We start from the raw sequence: 20,623 nt of genomic DNA, 5'->3' as shown, positions 1-20,623 counted from the left end.
GCAAAGTTATTTGTGGCCAATTCCAAGTTTAAAACAAGTCTTCCAAGTATAAAACAGTTTTGCATCTTTCCAGCTATATGTACGCCGGCTTATTAGTAGACGGTATACCGGAATACCGAGATACAGTCTTGACGTCCTATTAGCATAATGCGTCATAAGGTGGAAGCTCTGACATTTAAGTACAAGTCCTACGTCATAAAGTTGAAGTGTAGAAAACCCTTTATGTTCGTGGTATTTCCCGATCGTGTAAGTGCGTTCGTGCAATCTTACCTATACTTACTATATAGACTACTTGTTAAGTTTTGTTTTAATTCCGCGCGGACAGAGTCGCGGACGATAACTAGTATCTAATAGTTATACATATTCTGGTAACTTTCGTATTAAAAGACATTATTAATGTAATATACATTTTATTCTTTAACTTTCAGAGAATCGAATTATTCATTGAATAGAACAGGATGTAAGTTTTTTTATTGATATTGTGAGCAATATTGTGTTATAAATTACATTGATTTTATTAAATTAATTTTATCCATTTTCCGTTGGTACTAAAATGTTTATTAATGTTAACTATATATATAAAAGAAAGTCGTGTTAGTTACACTATTTATAACTCAAGATCGGTCGAACTGATTTAGCTGAAAATTGATGGGGAGGTAGCTTAGAACTAGGAGACGGACATAGGAACTTTTTTTATCTTATGTGCATTTTTTTTTATTCCGCGCGGACGGAGTCGCGGGTAAAAGCTAGTATATATATAAAATGAATCCCTATATCCCTTGGTCACGCCATCACGCGCAAATGGCTGGACCGATTTCACTTTTTTTTTGTTGTGTTTGCTATTGTCAGGAGAAGGTTCTTATGACAGAATTTTTTTTAAAAATTACGCGGAAAATTAGAAAATTTAAGAATACTTATTTAAGAAAACTTAACAACCATATAATATTTCTAATCTAATAAATAACCTTAGCGCAATTTGACACATATGTAGAACATAGTCTGGAAGAACACAGCATACTAAGTTTCTTTTTTTAATTTCGCTCAGACGAAGTCGCGGGCAAATACTAGTTAAATTATAAGTTCTAGAGAGCTAGTCTACTTCTGTATATAGTTTTCTTTGTAAATTTATTTTCAAAATCGATTTCGAAGTCTTCTGTAGAAGACAAACTCTAACCTATATATACTTGTATCGTTTTCCTATAATGGTATGCGTCTTACGTCATTAGAGTTCTCGTAATTAACAAAGTAACAAGAATTCGTCTTACGTTTCCATTATAAAATCGAGAGAATCCGTAACATGATTGTTAAACACGTTTCATGATTAATTAATTCCGTGTTATTTCTAAGTTTACGTTAACCACCAGTGTGCTAGAAGTCTGATATCGACTTACCAGCTTAAAGTGGCGTTTTCACTAAGCGAGCAGTTGCGCGCGATACACACTGTCATACTTCCATTGGCGCGTCGCATCGAGATAGCTACACGAAATGACATCTGCCTACAGTGGTACGTAACACACTGCTTGGTGGAAAATAGGTCTTATACTAGTTAATTCACTTAGAGGTCACTTTATGAGTTTCGGTGTACTAACCGGAACATATACGGATACTTCTAACGAGCTGAAAATAAATACTTCCTTTGAGAACGCGTATATCATGTGTAGAAGCCAGTTTTTTTATCTTCTTAATACTGTTTAAAGACAACTGGCACAATTAGAAAAGAGGTTTTCTACCCACGAAGGTATCAATCGAGTAAATATATCACCTGATGTTATTTTCGGTGCCCATAGGTATCTCGAACTAAAAAGTTAGCAATGTTTCGTATAAATTACAGTTCAGTGTAAATTCGATAATTTTCTAATTATTACTATAGATTTGTAAAATCAGATAATTATATAAGTTGGAGGCCCTTAGATATAATAACAATAAGATTTTTGAGTGAAAGCAGTCGTAATCATTATTACATGGTTTTCAATCCAATAATCCATTTAGGTTTATGTAGCAAATAAAGTAAAAAATAAAATAAAATAATGAATATTATATAAAGTTTTGGTGTTTCCGTTTGTTGCTTTATTATACTTGTATGATGTGTACACCTATAATTTGGATAAATTATTATTCAGTTTTTAATTTGATTTTGTTATATTAGTTATTAATATACTGTTCAATCCACTTGCTCCACATTATTTGAAAGAACGTTTTAAGTTTACATATCTCACTCATGAGCACACCTTGCGTTCTAGTACAAACTTTTCTCTTCTTACTCCTTCACGCACTTCTTCTTTCTACTCAAAATCGTTCACGGTTTACGCTGTGAAACTATGGAACTCCTTACCTCTCTCTATTAGATGCAGTAAAAGTATTGAATCGTTTAAAAAACATGTCAAAGATCACTATCTGCAGCTCTAATTTGGCTATATATTGCTGAAATATTGTATTATTTTATTTTCTCTTATTAATATTTCTATTGTTTTTATTTTTATTTCTTATCACTGTTCGTGTGCACCCTACCGATTTGGTTTACTTAGCTTAATTTCTACCCAAAGGTTGTCTGGCAGAGATCGCTGCTTAGCGATAAGACCGCCTTTTGTGAAAATCCTGTTGTACTTTCTTTTTTGTAACTCCATGATAGTGCACAATAAAGTATATTTGTATTTGTTGTATTTGTTATTGTGCATGTGTTATAATTTACCTGTTGGTGTATCTAAATAATTAAAATAAATAAATAAATAAATGGATTCATAACTAATAATTAATAATTCTCAAGAGATTACTATAGCAGTTGTCGTAAATCTGTCACCCGGTAATGAAGAAATGAAAATGCGGATTATAAATGAAAAGATAAGTTAGTAAATTCAATAAGCAATGCTTACTTCGTTTGATGAGTTACGAAAAAAACAAATAACTGTGGTCCTAGCATGATGAATATTTGAGTACAATCGCCTTCATTTTCAATTATGTCAAAATTAGTCTGATATTTTTGGTGTACTTTACGCCTGATAGAGGGCGTTGCACACATTTTAATACAAATTTCGAAGATTACGATATGTTGGCGATTCGTGGAATAGATGTTGTTGTTCCTGGCGTTTATCACTGTTAATATACAATCATGTTTGTTGGCGGTATTCCAACTTTAAACTTATATTAGTTTGAACAGGCAGATAACATTTTCTTTTTATTGAATCAATTATCGATAATTGTTTATCTGTTACTCTGGGTTTCCACTGCAGAGTTACTTGTATTAACACAAATTGTCATCCCAGTCGAACACCACAGTAAGAATTGGCGAGGTTTAAATTTGTTGCGATTGCGTTGTAAGAACAAGTCCATTTTTCTGTAAAACGTGTACCGCGATTGACGCTGACTGTACATCAGCTACCAACAATTTTAATATCTGTAATAATCTATATAATATTCTATATAATATTCTATATAATATTCTATATATATAATATTCTTTATTGATTATTATATTATGTTCATCATCATCATCAACAACCTACCCTTATCCCTATGGAGGGTCGGCACAGTATGTACTACTCCTCCATACATCTCTATCAACCGTCATATCTGAATTTACCCCCTTCTTACGCATATCCTCTTTCACACAATCCATCCATACTTTCTTTGGTCTTCCTCTACCTTTATAGCCATCCACATTCAATCTCATTACTTTTTTGTTTATATGATTATTATATTATGTTAATTCATATAAAACAATAAAATATAACAACTATGATAAACATAATCTTACACAAGAAATAGTTTCACTTCTGTGACGTCATTATTTCCAATTCTAATGAAATGTATATATTATACCATACGATTGATATATGATGTAATACGAATAGTTTTATGTAATAAAACTATTTTAACAATATTAATACTCTAATCTTTTCCAATCGGATAATATTAAATCTTACTTATATTATAAACTAGCTTTTACCCGCGACTCCGTCCGCGCGGAATAAAAAATAGAAAACGGGGTAAAAATTATCCTATGTCCGTTTCCGGGTTCTAAGCTACCTGCCCAACAATTTTCAGTCAAATCGATTCAGCCGTTCTTGAGTTATAAATAGTGTAACTAACACGACTTTCTTTTATATATATAGACTAGCTTTTTCCCGCGACTCCGTCCGCGCAGAATAAAGAAAAAAAGAAAACGGGGTAAAAATTACCCTATGTCCTATTCCTGGTACTAAGCTACCTGCCCACCAATTTTCAGTCAAATTGATTCAGCCGTTCTTGAGTTATAAATGGTGTAACTAACACAACTTTCTTTTATATATATAAAGAAGATATAGATAGATAGATGCGAATGTTTGGAAGTAATCATAGATTACTAATTAAGTTTTTTATTCCTCATAGATAGAGTCGCAGGCAAAAGCTAGTGTTAACATAAATGTTACACAAAAATATGCATACACAATGTGAAAATTTGGCTTCGGCTTCGACTGTTCATAACTGACTGTTCATTATATTATGCGTTGAAATGTTAAGTTTAAATACTCTACGTATATTAAAATATTGTACCTAGTTTTAGGATATTTAGTTGCAAGTAACGAAATTCAGTACATATTAAAATTAACTTTCCCTTCGTCGATAAGTTCATCTTTTTTAACCTAAATACAATAACCTCACAGACCTTTGTACGGCTTCGGTCTAAGATTTCACTACAGTATTGGTATATATTTACACAAAATGCGCTAATTTTTTTAGCTAAATAAGTTTAGGTTATATTGAAACGTTCCGTAATTTATAATAAAAATTTATTCTATTTTGGCAAGATTAAAAAAATAATTTTTGTAATATTCTAAATGTGAATGGTACAGTCAGTTTCACAAAGTACTAAGGGAGTCCCTTGAAGTAAGTTTGGGACTGTTAAAATGTTTTTGAGTGTAGCAGTACATAAATGAAAGCTTATCTCCAACTAGAAATCAATCAAAGCAACCATTTAGTGCATTGCTTTCTCGTATCATTAAAGATAACTTGAATTTGGTTATAAACGTAATAGAAATAAAGTATATTTTCCTTTGTCCAGGCATGGTTGGAGCCCTCGATGTCGTCAAACCGTCAGACAAAGTCGAAGATTACTCGCCCCGCATTAACGGAAACCCAGTTTTTACCATCAGCGGTAAGTCTTTCTTTGTTTAATTACCTTTTTGCCCGACTAATCGGAGTATATTTCAAGTGATTAATAACTGAAGAGGTCGTTATATAGTGTTGTTATGTAATGTCAATTCCATTGTGACTTTCTTAAACTAAAAGACTGATCTAATTTCAAATACATATATCACTCGATTGGTATTTCTCCTTGGAGCCTAGGGGTACTATCAACCAGGATTATTAATTTAATTAACTCCTTATTAAAATGGGTTTACCTAATTTAATAAGGTTATAAAACAGTTACGATACAGAACAAAATAACTATCGACAAAAAAAGGGGCGGGGACAGTGTCGTTTGTTGTTACAATTCGATCTCCCTACTTAAATAAGGTATTAAACCAGTGACTACATCACACAGAAAGGCGTGAAGTGGAAGTAATTCCGCATTTCGTTTGATGAGTGTTCGTGCCGGAGGCCTAATTTTAGTCCCCTTTCCCTTCCCACCTTTTTCTTATAAGGAGGGGACACGTAAGAAGAGGAAATATTCACTTTATTAAATTAAAGGTAGGCAACGCATTTGTAGTTAGGAATGTTGGTGCAGCGGTCGCTTTACGAATTCAGCCGTTTACACGTTTGCCACCTTATGATATAAAAAAAATAACGTCAACGATAATTAATAATACTAAATAACGATAATTACTAAATAATTACATGTCATGTCATCATTCATCATCATTTTATTAATCATGAAAGTATAAAGGAAGACGTACACGGACTACAAGTATTCGGTATCCGTAGCCACAACACGTGGTTTGCAGTGGTCGCAAAAATGCTGTCGTACGCTGACAAAGCTGTTGGTGTGTGTCAACTCTTGGAGGTAAAATTATCTTCAATTGATAACGATGTTACCCATGGTTACAGTAATAATTTAATAATAAATATAATATTATTGTCGCTAATTGGACGGTCAAAATCTATCGACTGAACATATTGATAACGTCACTTAATTATGATGGATGGCTTAATTAAGACAATAATTTATACATTGTACAGTAATAATCAGCTGCACTGATATACACAGAAGCAAACATTGTAAAATATGTTTTTTTCATTTATTCAGTGATTCGGTGAGGTGACCACAATAATAGAGGAAAAATACACATTTAAAAATATCTTAAGTATTTTTGTCTATCTTTTCTTACTAATATCATAAATGCGAATGTTGGGATGGATGGATGTTTGTTTGAATCTCCAGAACGGCTTAACGGATCTCGATGAAATTTGGCATAGATGTAGATCATAATCTAGAAGAACACATAGGATACTTATTATGTTTTTTTTTAATTTCGTACAGACGGAGTCGCGGGCAAAGGCTATAAAACGATACCTACGCTTCAAGTTGTTTCTAAGCTAATTCTAAAATTATATAATGATGCAATTTTACTAAAAACATCACCATTTACTATATCTAAATGGTTTTTTAATAACTTCGCAGTATTTATGTTTATCTTAACAATTTCATACATAATTAGAAAAAAACCCCGGAAGATGTATTGTATAAAACTATTGTAGTTTAGAGAACACTGTTAAATGATTATATTACAGTTTTACTTATTAAGTAGCTTTTTCCCGCGACTCCGTCCGCGCGGAATAAATAAAAAAAAAATAGAAAACGGGGTAAAAATTATCCTATGTCCATTTCCTGGTTCTAAGCTACCTGCCCACCAATTTTCAGTCAAATCGATTCAGCCGTTCTTGAGTTATAAATAGTGTAACTAACACGACTTTCTTTTATATATATAAAGATGCAAATGTTTGGATATTTGCATGACTGTCACGCGGTATCTCTAGGACAGCTCAACAGATCTTGATGAAATTTGATATACTCGTAGAAAACAGCCTGAAAGAAAATATAGTCCATATTTATGATCCCCGAAATATGTATGGTGCCCGTGGGATAGGTTCAATTCACATATTCACTCGATCACTGTGTAACAGTTCATAACTTATTTAAATTTGGCACATGTATAAAACATAGTCTGGAATGATACACATTACTACAATTACTATTCAGAATAGATAATTATATCATAAAAAGATAATTATTCGAACAAATATGTCCAAGTGATTGTACAGTCGACAAAATAGATAAATTCTTTTGTGTTTTATTTATTATGCATGTTCCCACAATCTTTTGTCGATAACCATTATTACTAATGTTGTTCAGTATTGATTTACAAAACTATCGATATCGAATAGTGTTGTAATAGAAACACTGTTCCAATGTTCATGTGCCAATACGACTTGCATTAAGATTCATTAATTTAATATCATTGTTTATACTATCTTATTATTATTTGATATTGAAATAATAACTAATATTATAAATGCGAATGTTTGGATGGATGTTTGTTTGAAGGTATCTCCAGAACGGCTCAACGAATCTCGATGAAATTTGGCATAGATGTAGATCATAATCTGGAAAAACACATAGGATACTTATTATGTTTTTTTTAATTCGTAAATAGTCGTAGGCGACAGCTATTGAAATAAGCACAAGTATTTCAACTGGTAATTTTTTTTATAGCTAACGAAACCTGGGATAGAAGCTAATGTAGGTAATCCATAAATATTTATAGTATGGAATGAATGCGGCTTACGTTTTTGGTACAAATTTAAAGTCGAATTCTCTAAAAAATACTCGATCTTTGGATTATAAATAAAATAAAATTTTTAGGGACAAATATCGGATTGATCTTCTAAGAAATCTTATAACAAGCAAGAACTCTTTACAATCGTGTCATATCGTTTTATTTTTGGATTTATTTCTAAGAATACTGACTGAGAATATTTAATATGTACGTAAACCTAACTGGCTGCAAATTCATGTTGTTTTAACTGAAAAAGAACTTGAATGTTAAATTTATTGCCTCTTTCCACTTAGTGTCTAAACTAGTGCGAATTTCTGCGCGAATTCGCCATTTTAAAAGGTACTGAGAATTTGTATTATTTGCGAATATTCAACTTAACCTTGAAAACCCGAAAAAACGCATGGTAACTTACTTATATAGACAATGCATCGGTTAAAACAAAGGTTACGGCCATACAAAACCATAGGTGATGGCTAAACGCCAAATGCCTTACAAATAATATAATATCGGTTAAAAAGACTATCTTTTATTACCTGAATATTTTTCGTCACTGTCTTGTTGTTATAACCGGTTTTGGTTTATGCCAACTTCGTTTATTGTAATACTTGCTGTAACCCGCGGCTACGTCCGCGTGGAATTAAAAAAAACTCACAAATAGACTATGTGTTTTTCAGACTATATATTCTACACCTCTGCCAAATTTCATTAAGATCCGTTCCGGATATACCTTCTAACAAACATCCATCCATCTAAACTTTCGCATTTATAATATTAGTAAGATTTATGGGAAAGTGGCAATCATTAAATTTCGTTCATAAAAAACTTTCCTCAATTAATACAGTTATTTAATTATGCTGTCATAAAATAAACACATGTAAATGATTAATGTATCTGAGAGTTACCTTATCATCTTCTTAAACGCAAACAAGAGCTGATTTATTGAAAGCAAACTTAATTTGTTGTTATCGTTTGACCCTCACTCGAGATTATTCATACTTTGCTCTTAAAGTGAATGCATTTTAATATTCATTTAACCGTACGCTAGCGCACTATGAACATTGTCAACTAAACATTTTGATTAAAAACTTTTTTGTGTGCGCTCTCTAAAAAGTTTTTATTGCACCTGTCATTAGTTGCTTAATCTGTGCCGTGTTTTAGTTATTTGACAGTTGGACGGTTCATTCATTTATTGTTAACTAAAAATGTAGTACAAAATCGTTTACCGCGTTAATCCAAATATATATCACTATTATTTTCATTGTGTGTTTGTATAATTTCGTGCATTTCAATGTTTATATTAATGTTATTATTTAAAAAAGTGATTAAAACCTTTTTCGCGCGTTCTCCGCTAAAAATAATTAATTGTTGACATTCGTAGCTTAATCTTTGTTGCGTATTAGTTACGAACCAGAAATGTTGTTTTTCCTAAGGAAATAATTATTCCGCAATTGATTTTTGTTAAACCCATTACAATGTATCAGTAGTCTGGCTTTGTGACTGAAAGAAGACAGTTGTAATTCTACCATCATGTCTTTTGTGAACGTTGGTGCTCATGTCGAGATGGCAATCCAGAAGTGTTGGAGAAGAATGGACGGCTATATAATACTGGGTAACTATATTCTATCGCAATTATTCTGACCTTGGTCTACTGTTGTTAATTTTGACACCGTACAAGTAGTTTATTCTTTTCAAGGTAGGTATTTCTATATTTTGCAATTCGCAGTTAAACTCTTAAGTATAACAATACTTTTACACTTTAGAGCATGATTTATTCATTAAATAATTTTCTGTATTAAAAATTTTCACTTTACGATAGCTTAGTAGCTTATTCTATAAGGATTTATCGATAGGTCATAGGTTCGATTTCAAGTTTGTTTCCAGTTAGTGGTATAAGTTTACATTCTTATGTAAACAATGATTTTATGAGATCTATGCTGTCAAATTTCAGGTTGTTTTACACACAGTAAATTAGATTTGTTATTCTTTAAATTTCATTGTTTTTTGAATGGGGAAAAGACGAGAAATATGTGCTTTCAGCATACCAAATGTAAGTCCATTGACTGATGCCTTTCTGGGTTACAGACATGAGATGTTTTGTTGTTGTCTAAATTTCCACGTATAATAATCGATATGAAAGGCAGAAATGTGGTAATTAGAACTACGTACTTTGTATTTATAAAACGTGAAAGTATGAATAAAATAACAGAAACATAATTTTAATTACTTTAAATTTTAATTCAATTAAGAACGTTATGTATTTTTTTGTTATGCTTCTGTCATGTATTTTATTTTGCAAGGCCGAATGTGTGGGATTAGTCCTTGTTAAAATATTTTTAAAAATACTTATGACTTGAGGCCGCTGTACACGATTGTAGACTACGGTCTGTGTATGGAGAACATTAACTGCTGATCGCCCAACGTTGACAGTTTAAAACTATTGGTACCGACAGATTGATAGTTTCAGTTCAGATCCTACGTTACAAAAACTTATATTTTAGAGTGCAAAAAAAGGTTAAAAATTATTTTATGTTATTGTAACAGATTTGTACTTTGACCTTGTACGATAACATTGCATTTGGACTCTTACGCGATAATCTCCGTGTCATGTTTGTGTCCAACGTGCAGAGATATCTGTCACGTGGCACGTGTCCGACCTAGCTAAAAGTTAAATATGAAATCGTATATTGACCCGATTGATAAAGATTTTTATAATAACCTAATTATGGAAACAATAAACCGAGTTTGTGCACTACGAAAGAATCGAATCGACTTCAAAATCACAAAACATTTAGGCCATAAGTTATAATTGAACGCACACGCAATTAACTCAAAAATCTAGTAATGAAGATTACGTTGCCTTGTGTACGAAGGACCTTAAAATAAAAAACACTTTTTTAATAGAGGTGATTTTATTTATGTAGAAAATAAAATCGATATAAAATCTTATAATAAATGTGTTAATAATTCTTCTTTGTATGTTGCAATTTATCATTTAAGTCTTGTATAAACAAGATTTTTATTATCACTTCGCAATATCAATATGCACTAAAGCGCCATGCAAGTACGATGTTCTTTAGATATAAATTTTTTGAAGTGTCCTTAACTTTGATTAGGTCACGGCTTGATAACACGACATAGCAGAATTGATGTCAATATATTTTAATTTTAAATCTTTTATACGTAAAGCGAAAACTTTGGTCGATTTTCTTACAATGAGCGAACGCTATTGTGGGGACAATTTAATAGACTAAATTTGACACTACATAAAAATTCAACAACGTAACCTTGTAATGGCGGGATTAAAATATTATTTATTTATGAGTCTGGATTTAGAACTGCATAATCGGTTAACTTATTTCAAAATTCGATTTCATAATTATTTTATGACCATCTAACGTCGTTACAATGTTGCGTCAGTGAACCTTTTTTCTTACTAAACACTAGGATTTTTTTTTAATTAAACGAAAATGGTCGGTTTTTATAATAATATAATCAAAGAGATTCAAATATTCTGTAGTTATAGAGAGCACATTGGCAGCATTTTACTTGCGACGTTTTCCGACTATCAAAGCAGCGCTCTATTTAAAAAAATAGCCAAAACCACATATAAAAAAATTACAGTATAAATGTGCGGAATTATTTTTGTGTGACCACAAAAGTCCGAAACACTAGATTTCTTTTTTCAATTACTTTAATTCTTTTTAAAATGGTCAACGGCGCACACACAAATCGTTTTACTTTCCCCATCTGTCAACTCTAATGTCAAACGTCAACTCTTCCACGCACATACGTTCCTTTTCACACACCTCTTACTTTCCTTTCCTACATTATTTAAATGATAATCTTAAAATATTGTGGGATCTGAACTACATTATTTGGTAAGAGTATAACACGTTATACAAACATCGATAATAATTATTCGCCAAACGCCGTGCATCTTATGTTATTTTTTACATTTTTAAATACGACCGATAACATCTTTTAATAATGACTGATGTGGAATAATAATAATCTCTTGTTACGTATTAAGATTTTATATATTGATTATAACAATCGTTTAGCGTTTATTATGCCTTTGATTATCTATTAAAAAAATAACATACTGTTACCAAAGCACATCCCAAACTAATGAGACCTTCATTCAGAGATTTCTGTTACTCCGTAAGCAAGCACTAAAAAAAGGAATTTACGAAAATCGTCTGTTCACGTTGGAGATAAAAGTTCATTTAGAAATACGTATTTTTTTCGACAGATGAGATTGGCTGTCCGGACACCGCTTTCAACATGGCGTCCATAAATTCTAACGGTGATCTAAAGAGTCCGGGGGATCCAGAGAAGAAGGTTCCAGAGACGGATGCAGAAAAACAACCATTGTCGGGGGTAAGTTTTTAAACCTAAGGCTACTAGAACACAGCCGCGAAAGCGAACTGAAAAAGTCGCGGCTTTAAAACAAGCTACGAGCTTATTTTGAAATCTATGAAAGAAAATTATTAAATTATTGTCCAATATTTTATTTTACAAAAATTTGCTAATACATATTATACATTAAAAAAAATCACAATAACGCTAAAACAATTTTTTTTTTCTTTTTTTTTTCCGCGAGTCCGCGTTTGTACTGGGTAATCTACGAAATGGCTGGATCGATTTTGACGGGACTTTTAATGAAAGATAGCTAATTAATGCGGGAGTAACATAGGCTAGTTTTCTACATGCTGAAGAACACATAGACTTACTCAGACTCACTAAGATTATTTTTTTCATTCGCGCAAACGAAGTCGCGGGATAAAGCTACTCAAATACACAATACAAAATCTATTTAAAGTGTAATTAATTAAGATTAACAGAGACATAAATGAAAATCATTATTGATAAAAAAATTATCATTATTTTTTTATCAATAATGATGGGTATTATTGATTATATGAAATGATATATATATGTATCTTTTTAACAATCTTTACTTATATGGCTTTTAAAAACCAAAATCTGATTTGATATTATCATTCAAGTGTATGATAGGTGTTTCTTGTTTTCAAGTTCGGAAACATTCTGTATGATAAAGAGTACTGACAAAAAAATCACAAATGATGACAGATGGTTCTTTGTGTGATTGACGTTACAGAAAAAAATGTACCCATTTTTGTCACGTACCCGAACGAATGATAGTGAAATTATAAATAACGTTCAAATATAAACCAATAGGCTGCCACTAGTCGAGTCAGGTTAGGGCTATCTAGAGATATGAAATTTTATTATGTGTGTTAAATACATGGTGGTCTCTCCCTAGAGACTACTCCTTAGTAGGGGGGCCACCTGCCCTTCCTAAAGAATTATAGATATATAACTACTTCGAATAATACCATATTAACGATACCGCCCCTATATCTAGGCTAGATCAACGGCTGGCGACGCCCATTTATATTTAATTTAATTTTCGATATTAACATACATATAGACACTCCAATTTTCTTGATGTGTATACAGTATAGATTAATGTTACTTTATTTAATTACCAAGGATGGTTTGTGATACGTTCTATTCGTGATTTTTCCTCAAAAGTATACGTGATATTCATTTTGTATTCCGTGTTAAACTAATAACTTACAATAACTATTTATTGAATAAACATATCTTGTTTTCCATCACAATTAACACATGTATGTTTCTGCGACTTAACATAACGTTTGTTTATTGCTTCAAGTCTATACATATATACTATCCCACTTCTTCCTTCTATTTAAAACTAGCTTTTACCCGCGACTCCGTCCGCGCGGAATAAAAAATAGAAAACGGGGTAAAAATTATCCTATGTCCTATTCCTGGTCCTAAGCTACCTGCCCACCAATTTTCAGTCAAATCGATTCAGCCGTTCTTGAGTTATAAGTAGTGTAACTAACACGACTTTCTTTTATATATATAGATAAGATAGATTAGTAATTATTAATGCGAATGTTTGGATGGATAGATGGATGGATATTTGTTACAAGGTACCTCCAGAACGACTCAATGGATCTGGATTAAATTTGGCATAGATATAGAACATAGTCTGGAAGGACATTCAGTCTACTAATTAAGTTGTTTTTGTGTTGAAAAGACTCCGAAACTACTTAGCCGATTTGAATTTTCTTTTCACTCTTTGGGAGCTATATCCGCGGGTGACATATGCTATTTTTATTAAAAGATTTTTTTTTATTCGGCGCGGAAGAAGTCCTACACTAAATAAATGGCTAAATGCCTTTGAATTGTGTATTGTTTTAGAACCAATGTGAATTCTTCACTGTCTTAAACCTCTGTAAGCATAATATTGCCATCTATGTCATTATGTTTAAAATAAACAAAAATAAGGAAAAAACTTGCGATTCCAAATGGGTTTTTAACAGTATTCTTTCTGTAGGCTACAACGCATTAACCTCGTAGAGAAATTATGTGAGTAAAAGCCCGTGAGAATTTTGTTGTGAATGGAAGTGCTGTGATGTGTTTGACATCGAAACAACATTAAATTTCATTGTTTGGCGCTAAAATGGAGTTTTTTTTTTCACATGCCGAAACATTCAAGCAAAAAAACATTTTTTATATCAATAGACCCTTTTGATGCTTTTCTATCTTCTGTAATCTTTCAAACAATCCAAATTTTTCATTCTTATACTCCTACCAATCTCTTTATAGATGTTTTTTTATCTCTAATTTTTTTCTTATTTACAGAAAAAAGAAGAAAGATGGTGGACGACACTAATGCAAGTAGCTGTACCTTTCTTCATCGCAGGCTGTGGTACCATCGGCGCTGGCTTAGTTCTCGGCAGTGTAAGGGTAGGTACAGTCAAAGAATTTAATTAGCATCCCACTTATGCTCGAATTAAGTACACCTAACTCAAGAGACAGAGTACAGTCACTAAAGAGCTTTTATTTAATATTTATTTATATTCCTAAAAGTTTTCAACCTAATTGCTTTTTTAAACTAGTGACATTTCAATGAAATGGTTATGAAATAAGTGTCCTTGACTGTCAAAAATAAAATACGTTGTAAGCATTATCGGTTCTATTCAGATTTTAGTTGATAACAAACTGTCGAAATGTGAAAGAAATGAACGATGTCCATACGATGTGACGTATTATTTCTTGGATTTTAAAGTTTCTACATTTAAAATAAGTCTAATCGTATAAGTAGGTTGCTATAAAATTAAGGGTAAGGTTTTAAAATATGTTTGTAAAAGATATAAAGGTTTTAGGCGAATAATGATATGAAACAACTGTATATTAACTGGCTGTCGTCTGCGCAGAATTAAAAATAAATTAACTAATAGCCTACGCGTTCATCCAGGCTGTGTTTTACATTTATGCTAGATTTCAGCGATATTCTTACACCCTTTCTGGAGATACCTTCTAACATCTATTGATCCAAAAATTCGCATTTATTATATTACTAAGGTTATTTGTAGAGGTAGGCCTAGGAAGAGATGGATGGATTGCGTGAAAGGTGACATGATCAAGAAGGAAGTGATAACTGAGATGATGGAAGATATATAGATGTAGAGGACGAAAACTGGTGTGTAGACCCGACATGAGTGTGCTAAGGTCAGGGAGATGATGATGATAATGACTTATTTGTGCTGTTCATCATTTTCAATGCGAAATACACAATCAATTTGAGCGCCGATTGATTTAAGCGCCATCTGTTTTCGAAAAGGGTAAACTAGACATAGCAGTGTTTGCAGTGCTTGTTGCAATGCTTATCATCTTATCAATTTATCTATTAATCAGTTTTAATATTGGACGTTTATGTCCGCAATACATACTTGTCATATTAATTGCATAAATGTAAGATAAGAAAATTCTATGGAAGTATCTTACTTGTTACTAATATAATAAATTCGAAACTTTGGATCGTAACTCCAGAAATGTTGAACAGAATATTAATTGCGATGGATATGCCCGAAATAGAGCTTAGGGTATTAAGTTTTTTTTCTCGTAACTGTACATTTTTTAATCTATATTTTGTATTTGTTTCAGAACTGGGAGGTTTTCCAAAATGTATCAGCGATTTTTGTTTTAGTGCCGTCTCTCTCTGGTTTAAAAGGTATGTTGTTTAATACATTTAACCGTGCTTGACCAAACAATGAACGTACCAAAATCCTTTCAAAATTTCATCCCTCTCATTTTCTTTGGATTATCTGAGTAAGCAATATGTCTTTGTACACATGTTTAGATGCGGTAGAAATCAAAATAATAACGTAAAATATATACTAAAGTTTTGAATTATCTATATTAAAATTACTGGACTGATTTCAAATATTCTTTTACCATTAGAAAGCTATATTATCACTGAGTAACATAGGCTATAATTTTAATATTGTTGTGTAATATTTAAAAAAATAAATGCCAAACCGTTCAAAGCGGGCTACTAACTGTTGTCCTGCGAGTCTACTTTAGTGCGTGAAAATCGAAATGACATTGAACGTGTTAAAAGATTTATTAAAAGTTTCCTAAACAATACAAAAAACAATTGTTATGACAATAAATAATATCTTTTACCGCAGTATTCCACTGGAGTGACAGTTGTATTTATACATATTGCCATCCCTATCATTATCTTTGATAAAACTGAGACAACAATACGTATTAATACAAGTCTCAGTGCAGTGGAATTCTACGGTATGTAGATTGTACATGACATTGTGGGTGCTCATTAAATTATACACGGTACATAAGCAAGTCTTACGATAGAAACATCACGTATGTAATTTGTAGACAGACAATAGCCTTGCATTGTGATGTATAGAATTTACTATGAATTAAGTAAAAAATGAACATTCTAGATTCCATTGTAAGTTTGTACGTAACTAAGTTGTTTTGTTGTACAGTCGAATCCGGATAAGCGAGGGACCAAGAGACCGCGATATTTCTCGCTTTTCCAGGTTCGACTGTATTTAACCGTGAGTTGTCACTCCCAAAGGTTACAAGAACATGTGTATTTTATAACGATGGAGGAAAATATTATGATGAAAACTGGACAGATCTGCGAAGAAATTCAAAGAAATGTGTGATGAAGTCACTCAACCCGCACTGGACCAACGTGGTTGACTATGACCTAATCACCCCTAATGAGCTCCGAGCACTATCGTTCATCATCATCTCCTTGACCTTGTCCCACCTACGTAGGGTCGGTGCACCAGGTTTCCGTCCTCCAAATAAATCTGTCTGCCGTCATCTCCATTGTCACCCCCTTCTTGATCATGATATATTTCACACAATCCATCCATCTCTTCCTAGGCCTACCTCTACCGGTTACCCCTACACACTCATACTTAACGTTCTCTTTGCCACATACGATTCTCCCCTCCTCAAAACATGTCCATACCACGCTAACCTTTTACTTCTTAATTTTTCTAATACCGGTGCAACTTTCAAACTTCCTCTAATATGCTCATTTCGTATCCTATCCACTTTTCTTACACCACACATTCATCTTAACATTCGCATTTCCGCCACATGTACTCTCTTTTCATCCTTCCTATGGTGAAGCATGCAGTCCTTGTTTTTACTTTCCGAGTCTCAGAAACCCTTAATGATTTGGCTTAGTTTTTGCTGCCGGCTGCCTGCCTGTTGACAACCCTACTTAGATAAAATCGTATGCTACCTATCGTTGAAGACGTATATATCACCTGACGACATATATTTTAAAACTAAAGTTAATACTAATGTATGCATTTTGCTATTTTAACTTTATTTGAGTTTGTATGGTAAATATAATACAGTTATCTTAAAATAACAGCAATAAATAAGACAAAGCACTCAAGTATTTCTTAGATATTGTAACAATGTTATCTTTTAAAGTACTTTATATGATACTAGCTATCGTCCGCGACTTCGTTCGCGCGGATAAAGACCGTCGACGATTCAACATGCTTTGTACGGAGCTCGCGCAACGAGATACTCGCGAAACAAGTATGCAATATTAGTTACAATTCCTTTCCACAATTTCCTTAAAGTATGGTACAAAGTTTTCACTTAACGTATTATTATGATATGATAACGGTTAATGTCTAGAAATATAACAAATGACTAATGTTTATAGTTTGAATGCGACATATAAATGACTCCTATCAAAACGACATCGGACCTAAATTAAATACACGAGTCGTGTGAAAGTAAACAAGTAATATTATGACAACGAGGATTTATCTTTTATTATTTTGATCCTTTGTTTTCCGGTTTCCATTTCTGTTTATATGAATCGCATAATTATTATTACATATGTATATTTATCCGACGTTCTTACGGTCAAGGAAAACATCGTGATGCAACCCGCACATATCTGAGAAGAAATGTGCGGGTGAATGTGAAATTCAATATGTCTGAAGTCAACCAACCCGAACTGGGCCAGCGTGTTTGACTATGGCCTAGTCACCCCAAATTTGGGGTAGGCTCCGAGCCCCCCAGTGGGGGCATACAGTGAGCTGATGGTGATGATGTCATTAAATTCTATTGTACATCGAATCATTTGATTTATAAAAACAGTTAGCATTGTGAGGGTGTTTCTCTGCAGCTCTGACTACTATTGTCATGGGATTACGCAGTCGGTGGTTCACAATTATCTATACTTATTAAAAAAAATTGCATTGTCAATAATAAAAAAATGGGTTCAAAACATGGGTTTATCAAAAATTGGCCACCATGACTAGACAAATTTATATATTCAAAAAAAATATATTTGCATCATACCCGCACCTTATCGGTTAACTTGTTACTAGAAACGATGTCATAATTTATTTTTTAATACCATTTCGATAACACTAAGCTCCCAGACGACGTAATCACAAAATCTGTCTGCGGATTAAATTATTTCAATATTAAATAACAAGTACAAAGGTAATGCGTGATTCAGTAGAAATTAAACAAAAGTGCAACATGAAATGTTGTTTTTAAAATTATGCTCATAATAGGGCTAAAGTAATACGGTTTCAAAGTCCCAAGTACAAAGTTATCAGGGATTAAGAGAGCGCTTTTGTCGTGATCTGTTATGTATTATAAACCTAGCGGTCGCCCGTGACTTTATCAGCACGGAATTAAAAAAAATAGCCTAACTTACGCACATATAAACTACATTCCAATAAAAATCCCGTCAACATTGGTGGTGTACCAACGTTTCAGAGATTACCCAGAAAAAATGACAGACAGACAAACAGACAAAAATTAAAAAAGAAATCTTTATCGTTATGAGCAATGCGAATACATGATTCGCAAAATATGATTTTATTATGAAATTTTAAAAATAATCTTCACCGTAAATTTCCTTTGAAAAAACAACTGTGTTTTGTTATGTGCATTCTTACGAAGGAAACAATAGAGATGACAATTTGTGTTTGTACAAGTATACCGACAGTGGAAACTCACAGTGTAACAAAAAATAACACACAAGGTTACTTTATTTTTAGTTTTAGCCATTACGTTAGATAAGATTGCTGCACTTTTTATAGGAAAAAAATAAAATATTTTTTATTGTCCTCAGGTAATTTGGACATGTGCCTCGCGTCGCGACTATCAACTCAAGCCAACCTCGGTAACATGGAAACGCCAAGGGAAGTAATATCCATGGTCGTTGGAAACATATCATTAGTACAGGTAAATACATATAATATAAAACTAGTTGTTACCCGCGACTCCGTCTACGCGGAATTGAAAACAAAACTATAAGTAACCTATATGTACTTCCAGACTATATTCTAAATCTATGCCAAATTTCAGGAAGATCCGTTGAACCGTTCTGGAGATACCTTGTAACAAACATGCATCCATCTTAACATTCGCATTTACAATATTAGTAAGATAGCGCTTGAGTTATTCTGCCGGATGTACCAATCAATTTTTTGTCATCGTTTCTTCCTTTGTTATCTAAGAAAAATAAAACTGTCACTGTATAGATAAATATACATCTCACATATCTTGACGGATCATGGTCATCTGCGTGCCCGCAGTGCCCCTTCTTCACATCTTAACGCCCCGTTACACCTGCAATTGAGTTCCGCACAGCGACTCATACGATTTGCCTAGCCGCCAAGATATTTGGCATTCTTTATAATTCTGTATTTAGTTGGGACTTCAGTAAGTAGAAGAATAGATGTCATCATAACACCTGTCCCCACTAAATAGCCTACCGAACCTACCTAGCAGAGCCTACCGTCAGTTAGGCTAGGCCTTAGTCAACCATGCTGGTCCATTACAATTTAAATCCACAAACTTTCGAAAAAATATCAAATACTCCGAAATATTATTGAACCTGGTACATATTTCTGCATACCCTGACATACTCGAAATTGTATAAAACCTTCAGTACATATACGTTTTATTAGACACATTTCTGTGTGTCTAATAATATGGCAAAACTTTATATTACGTCTATATCTTTGTAGGTACAAGCAATAGTAGCTGCTACGGTCGTCTCGATGTTCGCTATAGTGGTCAACTCAATCACGGACCGCGCTTTCAACGGCAGTTTCGTGTTGCTGCTCATCGCCTCAGCTGTCTTTACCGCGACAACAACATGCTTCGTGTTAGGTTAGTATTTCTGTTCTTTGTTTAAAAAATAAACGAGCAAACAGGTCACACCTGATGCTAAAGCATTTATATTGGCAACAATATAATTTGTAACAAATGTATTCCTAGTTGTCATCTTGATGTATGCTAGATTGAAGCCTAAGTTGTTAAAAAAATGTTTCTTTTGCAGATTTTGTTATGGTCTTAGTAATCTTTGGGTCGCAGAAGTTTAAAGTAAATCCAGACAATGTGGCGACGCCCCTGGCTGCTTCTATTGGCGATATCGTCTCTAACTCAGTACTTGCTGTCACCGCGCAGTACATGTACGATCAGATAAG

The 20,623-nt window shown here is 32.9% G+C and overlaps 1 protein-coding gene across 1 annotated transcript in view; it reads left to right on the top strand.

Moving 5' to 3' along the window:
- Positions 1 to 20,623, top strand: part of LOC106716930 (solute carrier family 41 member 1) — a 51,081-nt gene that overhangs the window by 26,059 nt on the left and 4,399 nt on the right. Inside the window, exons 4-10 of the mRNA XM_014510612.2 lie at positions 5,039 to 5,131; positions 12,007 to 12,134; positions 14,457 to 14,561; positions 15,762 to 15,828; positions 19,261 to 19,373; positions 20,162 to 20,306; positions 20,476 to 20,622. Of these exons, the coding sequence (XP_014366098.2) occupies positions 5,041 to 5,131; positions 12,007 to 12,134; positions 14,457 to 14,561; positions 15,762 to 15,828; positions 19,261 to 19,373; positions 20,162 to 20,306; positions 20,476 to 20,622 (796 nt within the window). The 5' untranslated portion in view covers positions 5,039 to 5,040. The remainder of the gene's footprint in view (positions 1 to 5,038; positions 5,132 to 12,006; positions 12,135 to 14,456; positions 14,562 to 15,761; positions 15,829 to 19,260; positions 19,374 to 20,161; positions 20,307 to 20,475; position 20,623) is intronic.

This window comes from Papilio machaon, chromosome 23 (genome assembly GCF_912999745.1).
Source record: "Papilio machaon chromosome 23, ilPapMach1.1, whole genome shotgun sequence".
Classification (NCBI taxonomy): Eukaryota; Metazoa; Arthropoda; class Insecta; order Lepidoptera; family Papilionidae; genus Papilio; species Papilio machaon.
Note: the sequence above shows the minus strand (reverse complement) of the source record. Positions and strands in the feature narration are given on the sequence as shown.